This window comes from Frankliniella occidentalis, unplaced genomic scaffold, assembly GCF_000697945.3.
Source record: "Frankliniella occidentalis isolate FOCC.00 unplaced genomic scaffold, Focc_3.1 Scaffold197, whole genome shotgun sequence".
NCBI lineage: Eukaryota > Metazoa > Arthropoda > Insecta > Thysanoptera > Thripidae > Frankliniella > Frankliniella occidentalis.
In genome coordinates, this window is record NW_026267323.1 from 169,887 (window position 1) to 178,191 (window position 8,305).

Sequence of the window (8,305 nt, forward strand, 5' to 3'; positions counted from 1 at the left end):
TCTAAACTAAACTCGATACGACCGGATTTATACTGATGCTTTGTGCGCAGTTTGAAGTCAATTGAAGTTGCCGTCTTTGAGAAACGTGAGTGATTACAGAGGCAGACAGACAGACACACTACCAAAGAGTTCCCTGCACCTCCTGACAGCAAAGGCCTCGCTAACGCTCAGCCAATTAATTACTCGAGTAATAGGCTAGCTCGCTGTACTATTAATAATATGTTATTCCTCAATAGCTATTTGGTAAATAAAATGTGAAAGTAGGATTTCTGTTTCGTTCATTACCCGTGCCACTCACACAAAAGCTAAAATCCACACCAGACATGCGGGTGAAATTTAAAGAGGCAGAGGCAGAGGCAGAGCGCCGGGTTAGAAGGCTACACCTTACGCCGCCGCAAGCGTTGTGTTGCCTTATATGCTTGGCAACCGGCCTTGCCGCATCCGGGCCACTTGCCCCGGCCGGCCCAGGCTAGGTGACAATGCCTACCGCTGGTGGGTGAGCCAGCCAGCGCGCGTCGGATAAGTGCGCCGAGCCTTGACAGTCCGATTGCAAACTCTACCGTGTACCCAATATTACCACCCCTGGGAGTGACTCCTAAGATACTCTAAATTATGTTCCTAAAAGATCGAGCAACATACATCAATTTTTAAGTTTTTGCTACTGCCGATACTACCAAACTCGTAATTAAAAGATAACAGTGCTTCAAAGCGAGTGTCAAAATAGAGGTCGGACGACGCCGGCGGCGAACGTTGGAGCGTCACTGCAAAGTGGTCCGGCAGCACGACATAAATCGAAAATACAAATTGAGATTTGAGTGCCATCAATATAATCGTTCTATTATTGCTAAAGGACGACTAACCATGTTTGAAGCTCCTTTTGGGCCTTCTCGCCGGCAGGGGTCCGTAACTTAACGCATTAGCGTTATGCGTTAGTTATATAAATTAACGTGTAACGCATTAGCGTTAAGCGTTAGTTATGTAGAACGTTTAACAATTAGCAATAAAAGTTAAAGTTATGGGTCGTCAAAAATTATTCTGGTGCTAGTTGGAGCTTGTTCCGGCATTTTGAGTCTAACTCTCTAAGTTTCTTTAAATGGCCAAGAGTTATAAGTTATAACTCTTAACGTTTCATTGTATGGTCACAAATTATAAGTTATAACTTTAACGGATAACGTACAGCTAAAGGGGAGTTTCATGTTAAATTACGGACCCCTGCTCGCCGGACAGTTCAGTGATAGAAATTTCAATCACTGTGCAACAGTACTACTCGGTGCAGGGCCGTTGGCAAATTTGAACTTTAAAAAAAGGAAGGACACCTGTGATTCATGCCTTCAAACCTTCCAGTGGAATGCCTTAAGGGCCGTCATGGGGTCGGCGAAGACGTCTTCCCTTAACATCAAAATACCGAAGTAAGTACATTAGAGTATGGGACGGGCAAGTAAAGATTGTATTCTTCTAATGATAGTGTTAATTTTATTGAACACCAATCAGGTCATCTACCAGATGTTTGGGATTTTGGACTGGCTTTTAATTCCAAGTGCTCCGTAGATAATTTCATTTCCGAGAGTAGTCAGGCCACCATTGGCACCACGAGAAAGATCCATGTTAGCCGTATCTTCATTGTTACCATGCCAAGACCTGTGAAAAGCAAAAGTGTATTAGATGAAACTGCTTAAGCCAACAAAACGTTATGCCAGATGCAGATTGAGAACGACAGCTGTCATCAGATAAAATTCTAGAAGGATGTATTCAAGGCCCCTACGAACAGAAAATACTTAAACGGTAATCGTCTAACCCAACCTATCTTTTTGATACTCCATTTCAACCCCTTTGGTGAAATTCGCTGTGTGCGTTTCATAGCCAAGACAAGAATCCTGCGATACTCTCCAAATTTCAAGTCTCCAGTTATGTCTGCCATGTCAAAATTACACTCAAACCGTTATCACCACAACATATATAAGAAAACAATTTCTGGATGTTATTGTTCCAATGTGGGGGTAAACTGTCAATAAATTAATCTTTCGCGATTACCACCACAGCAACCAAAAGATAGCTTAAAGATCTTACGATTTCACGATTTAGCTCCACGCAAAAACATACATTTCAAATCCGTGCTACTCAGTTCAGCTGGATAGTTTGAAAACCGTGCCGTAAAATTAGCTTAGCTGTACAGCAAAGTGGCATCTATCTACACGATGAAGAGAAAGTGCAGTTAACCGGACAGTCAGCTGTTTCAAGAAAAAAAGAAGTAAAAGAGGAAAGAAAAATCTTGATGATTGTAAACCAAACCCACGGTTCGGAAAATTTACTCGCTTTGTGTGTTATAGACACTTTACAGGCAAGTAAAACATTCTTTAAATTGTTGATGTGTCTTTTTGCACGTGGTGTCTCTGGGCATTATAGACTCGCAGTTTTAAATCAGAAGTAGCGACCTTTCGCCACAGCGGGGCCCGAAAGATGGCACCCGCGGTACCCGTCGAATGTGAATGCCAGGCGCGTAAAGTTTCGGGGGTCGCGGACAGCGACAATTATCCTTCGAATTGACTATCCTTTCATTTTCAATGCGTTCCAGCATGATTGAACTCCCCATCCTCCGAAATAAGGCGGTCTACTGGACGGCCGTCCCGGGTGAAAAATTTCCTCTGGCGCTTAACAAATCAGCCGATTCTTTTCAGGTAATTCTTTCACCCCGGTGCTCAAAACGAGCAAATGTTCCATTTTTTTCTGCTTTTTTTCCTGACAGTTCTACACCCTCCGCTACCTTTTCGGATCCCCACTGATCAAGAGTAAAAGCTACGTTATTCTGCGTGAATTTCGAAGATACCTACCATGCTAGCCATCCAACCGATCGCTCCGTGCAGTACTGCATGATGGACTTGTAGTCGACGGGCTTGCCACTCTGGCGGTCGCTGAACTCGCCAATAATGACGGGGACACCAATTGCCAGACTGTTGTCGATGTGGCGCCTCACTGTCGCGGCATCTGGGGCAGCTACCTCATACATGTGGATCGAGAAGATCAAATTGCGCTCGGGATCCGCCTGTATGGTTAGAGAAACATTGTGAGAAACGGCAAAAAGAGAACTACAGCAAGAGTGTGAAGCCTGTCGGCTCTCCGGCCTTTAGTAGGCTAGGAGCTGGTCACGAAATGACAGTAGTTTCTTAGTTCCAGAGGAGCCACCAGGGACGGCGTCGACCAATGCCGGGGCCGGGCGAGGGGAGTTGGAAGCGGTGCACCGCGCATTCCACCCCTTCTCCCTTCTCCCCTCACACGGCACTGGTCAACGCAAGCCGCGCAAGCGCCACTGCTGGTTTCTCTCGATTTGAGAGCATGCCGTCACTCCATCAGTGGCCCAACTCCGGATAGCTCAGAGGCATCAACGTATTAATTGCATCGTATCGTAATAGTTGAGACCTTTAAGTTTACCCCTCTACAACCTTTTAACAACGGATGCAGTAGGAACACCAAATTGGAGCCGAGATTGACCTTACTGCAAAAAAGGCTTGGCCGGGCGATCGCAGCAGAAAAAGGCTTGGCCGTCGGGAGGCTGCTAAGAAAGACTCAGTTGCTGGACTTTTCCTATCTGAGTCTTAGCAGCCTACCGCCGGCCAAGGCTTTTTCTGCAGCGGTCGTTCGGCCAAGCCTTTCTCGCCGGAGGGTATCGAGATGCGATTTTGTTCACCCCTCGTTTCGGAATAAGATTTAATTGCAGGTAATAATTGACAGTTCATCAGCGCAAAAGAAGAAGGAATGAAATTCATGCGATGAACATGGCACACGCCTCAAATGAATGCATGTTAAAAAAGTAAGTTTCGCATTGCTCCTTTTCTTGAGGTGGAAACTCTGTTAATAGGTCGACGGCAGGTTTTACCTCAAAAACGACGCGGCCTTGCTGTGCGATGCTCGCTGCGTCCTGTCCCCACCCAGGAGCGTCCACGATGATGAGGTGCGTGAGTCCTGCGGACCGCAGGGACGGCAGCACCGAGGCGTAGCCACTGGCCCAACGTGCAGCCTGAAACGTCACTGGCTTTAGGACGACCCTTCAAGCAGGGGCGGAACTGGCTCACATCTAAGGGAGGGGCAGAACATACGGGTCACCTTCCTACCGGGACATTTGTAATGATATAAAATATCACCTTATTTCCACATTTTCCATGATTTAAGGAATGGCAATTTTTGTGGGTAATAAAATGCCCCTTTCCCCTTTTTGATATATTGTTTAAAATTTAATCGTGTCGGAAAGTACCGTAATGTATACTTAAATGTACGGAGCAGCGCAAGAGTATTGTGTGAGCGAAGCTAACCAAAATTTTCGTATTTATAAGGTCTTGGTCCGATTTCAGCCACCAACCGGTCGATGTGTGATCGGTCGGACGTGGAGCGGTCAGTGCGAGAGATAGCATCCATGAGAAAAGCACACATCTGTCTCTCCCTCACTGACCGCTCTACGACCGGCCAATCGCACACCGACCGGTTGGAGGCTAAATTCGGACACACCCATAGTTCCATTTAATTACGAAAAGAAAAATCCTTATGTGCAATTTTAAAACTCAATTTTGAATCAGATGAAGTCTTGCGATATGTCGATCGTTTTAGCAGCAACCAATCATTCCACTTTCGCACAACCACACGGTAAAAGGAACATCTTGGAATTCAAGTAGATTCCTTGAAAACTGTCTTGAAAACCAAGCAGATTGCGTGAAATCCAAGATGTCGTTTTTACCGTGCATACCAGAACAAATGACAATACGAAATGATAACACCCCACCCCAAAACCAGTCCTTCTAAAATATTGGGGCAACTTTATTTTTACCCAACTTTGTTTTTGTTGGATTTTAACTGCGAGCATTCAGATTCATGCAAACAATTATTTCTGAAACCTTTCCTTAAGTTTAGGCTTACCTGTCCAGATGAACCGAACCACTCGTTGGCAATATTGATTATGACGTGGTCCTCGAGCCCTTTCAGAGTGGATGCCAAACTAATCCAGTAGTCAGCAGCACGACGCAGCTTTGCAAAATCGTCCGAACCGGTAGCGTCATGCACCTGGAATGAACGCACCGGAATGGTTCTGAATTGCAAAATATATCCAAGGTGCTCAAAACATGACATTTTGAACACTAATGTGGGGTGAATTAAGAGTTTTTTTTGGTTGGGTTTCTTTTTGATTTAAAAGTCGTTCTGTTCCTCTTCAGTCCCAATCGACGGTTTGAAATTCTTTGTGAAAATTCTACAGGAAGAGAACTACGCTTTTTATATTATTTTGCCTAATGACGCCAGTATGCTGTTTGTGAATCCTTTGTGGTGTTGGAACCCAGAGAAGGGGTTACATCGTATCGGGTCACTAGGACCCACCAAGATAACGGCGTAGGTCGAGATTTTTGAAAGTATCACTAAATATGTGCCCCTGGGGAGGAAGCAATCCTCCCTCGAAGGCCGGATTTCATCGTGTGGCCTTCTTCAGATCTGTAGGCACCCAAGCAAGACCAAAAGATACGCTTCGGACCACAGTAGCGGTCGACATACTAAAAAAAACAACACACTTATTTGGGCCTAAAATTCACATTTTGTGGCCCCTGGACGGTAGGCTAATTTTCGAGCGGGTTCAGTATGGCTTTCTTTGTAATCATCTTCAAAAATTGAACGAATCGCCGGTTCGTTTGAAAGAATCGGACAAAAGCTATGCATTTGACGATGTACAGCATTACAACTACTTTGTTCAAATCTATTGGATCTGGCGCCAGCTGATTCGTCAGGAATCGGACGTAAAGTTTAAAGTGTCGTGTAATGGTGTACTGTCGACTACTGGGTGGCCCCTTACCCTATGTGTTTTAAGAAAACTGCTAAACGCAGCGATATGAGCGACAGACCTTGCTGTCATTCATATCGCTACGGTTCTTTGTTTCTTTCAAATAAATATGAAAACGGAACAGACCGAAAGATAGGAACGAGTCGGGAGAAAATTGAACTTTGAATGACACATACCTCTAAGATGGCGACGAGCTTGTTCTGCTTGCAGATGTCCAAAATTCGGCGCACACTCGCTGCGTCGTCGTACGTGTACTGGCCCCCATCAGACAGCACGATGCGGATCACGTTTGCACCGGTGGCGGCAATGGCGGGGATGGCTGTTTCGGCATCTCCTTTGTACCAGGTGTGGGCATAGTTGATGCCCCGCATGACGAAGGGTTCTTGATTGCGATCAAGGACGGTTGTGCCTTGTTGAAAGAAAACGACGAGTGTTAACATCAGGTTCAGGCCAATTCATCAACACTTTTGACTCGCCGATACTTATACGCACTGCACATTACAATTTAGGGGACATCAATTTTGGGAGAAGTGTGCGCGTTTCGTCCTAATGTGCCGTAACAACGTTTTGAGCCAAGAAATGATACAGTTATTTCTATGTTTAGGGGATACTATGCACTTTTCTTATCTGCAGAATGCAACAGTTAAATGTAATTGGCTAAACGCTAGCGAAGCCTTTTAGGCCTTTTTTTTGTGTGTGTTAAACCACCCTTTGTTTTTCAGTATAATTTACGCGAGGGTGCCCCCACTTCCAAAATAGGTGTACAACGTTCAAGCCGCAAGTATTTGAGCATTCCCGCGAATTTTTGTGACTTTGTCGCGACTTTGACGCGATTTGGTTGTTGGCAAAGGGTGTCTTGAAAACAGGTTTTTCTTCGGCGTGGATTTAGCGGGGCGCGGAAAAGTGGACATTTGGGACGTACAACACATTGCCAAAAATCGCAACTCGATCGGTGACGAACGAAGGCAACATCGACTTTCCGCTGCTTTAGCTTCCTGTCCTTCTATTTCCAAATTGGCACATTCCTATTTTATTGTACACACCAATACGGGTGCGGAATATCTGTAGGACTACTGCGGTAGGAAACATGTACAAGAAATCGATATTTTTTGAACTGTTAACAGTTGTGATTTTTCAGAAACGTCCCATAGAAGTTTCGTACCGCACGGCGCGTTGCGGCAGGTCAAGGGTCAAGCGGGGTCGGGCCAAACGCACGCCGCTACGTACAGTAGAGGACTGTGTTGTGAAAATTCAGAACATTTCTTCTTTTTCACAACACCTATGAATGTTAATAACAGGACTGTTACTTTTTACAACACCAATTATGAGAACACACATGTTATGACAAAAATGATATAAATTTTAACTAGGTAGATGTACGCCAGACCACGTCTCGCGTAACAGGCTTCGCAATATCTCACGAAACACTGTTACGCTGCGACGCGCCTGGCATACATCTACCTAGGCCTGCGGCGCTGACACCCGAGTCAGGTGGTGCAAAAATGTACACAAAGGTACGCGCATCCGGCCCGTCAACTTCCCGGCACTTCGACTATGCATGCAGGATTGCACATTTTCTTGCGTATTTTCATCAAAAACTTCCTCTGGCGCCTAAACTGTTAAAGATAGAGCCAAACGGACGAAATTCTCGCCCAAAGGGTTCTACTTTGATGAGGTACCTCCTTGGAAATTGTAAAAACAATTAAAAAAAAAAAAAAAACGTTATTTGTGAGATCTGTGGTATTTGATTTTTTTAAAAATCCATTTTTTTGAGCTAGAATGCTCTTCTTCGAACTTGATCTGTCTTTTTATGATACAAAACGACCCTGAAAATCCCAGGTCGCTAGCTCAATTTGTTCTCGAGTTATCGTGATGACAGACAAACACACACACACACACACAAACAGACAGACGCGAAACTTTTTGATCATCACTGGAGTAATAGGCTGCGCTAATCGCTCAGCCAATAACATTTTTAACAGCGACGACTTGCATAGCTTTGTTATAGCAGCAGTGTCCAGATGTGTCACTAACGCGACTAACAGTTGGTTTAAAGCAGCGTCAGAGTGTTTGAATTATTGTGAGCAAACTGTGCAATTTGTTGATCAGTACTTTGACAGTCCACGCCACTGTGCAAACAAATTCCGAAGGTAATGACAAACATTTCCACACAGCGTATCGCGTTTAAAGGGGGCAACCAAGTGAAGCGCGCCTTATGTAGGGGTGTTTTGCGTATGATTAGAGAACCCATGGTTTCTAGATTACAACCGAGTATACCGTTGAGTCGCTCATATAATATTTGACTACAAAACACAATTTTAATCTAGCCCATACGCCTACCCAAAGCAGTGGCGTCGTGCACTGATAGGCTCGCCTAGCCAACTACGTACCGTAAGAAATCATTAAACTAGGTAGATGTACGCCAGACCACGTCTCGCGTAACAGGCTTCGCGATATCTCACGAAACACTGTTACGCTGCGACGCGCCTGGCATAC

General features: G+C 45.0%; 1 protein-coding gene across 4 annotated transcripts in view; it reads right to left on the minus strand.

Annotated features, from left to right (window-relative positions):
* The window catches only part of LOC113211199 (mannan endo-1,4-beta-mannosidase), a 14,928-nt gene that overhangs the window by 3,131 nt on the left and 3,492 nt on the right, over positions 1–8,305 (minus strand). The window contains exons 3-7 of one of the 4 annotated variants that reach the window (XM_026429506.2): positions 5,986–6,218; positions 4,903–5,046; positions 3,872–4,012; positions 2,829–3,040; positions 1,446–1,638 (exon numbers count right to left, since the gene is read on the minus strand). In XM_026429506.2, the coding sequence (XP_026285291.2) occupies positions 1,497–1,638; positions 2,829–3,040; positions 3,872–4,012; positions 4,903–5,046; positions 5,986–6,218 (872 nt within the window). In that variant the 3' untranslated portion in view covers positions 1,446–1,496. Of the gene's footprint in view, positions 1–1,445; positions 1,639–2,828; positions 3,041–3,871; positions 4,013–4,902; positions 5,047–5,985; positions 6,219–8,305 lie in introns of those variants that run through there. The other 3 variants (XM_052272280.1, XM_052272279.1, XM_052272281.1) reach the window with 3 other exon arrangements.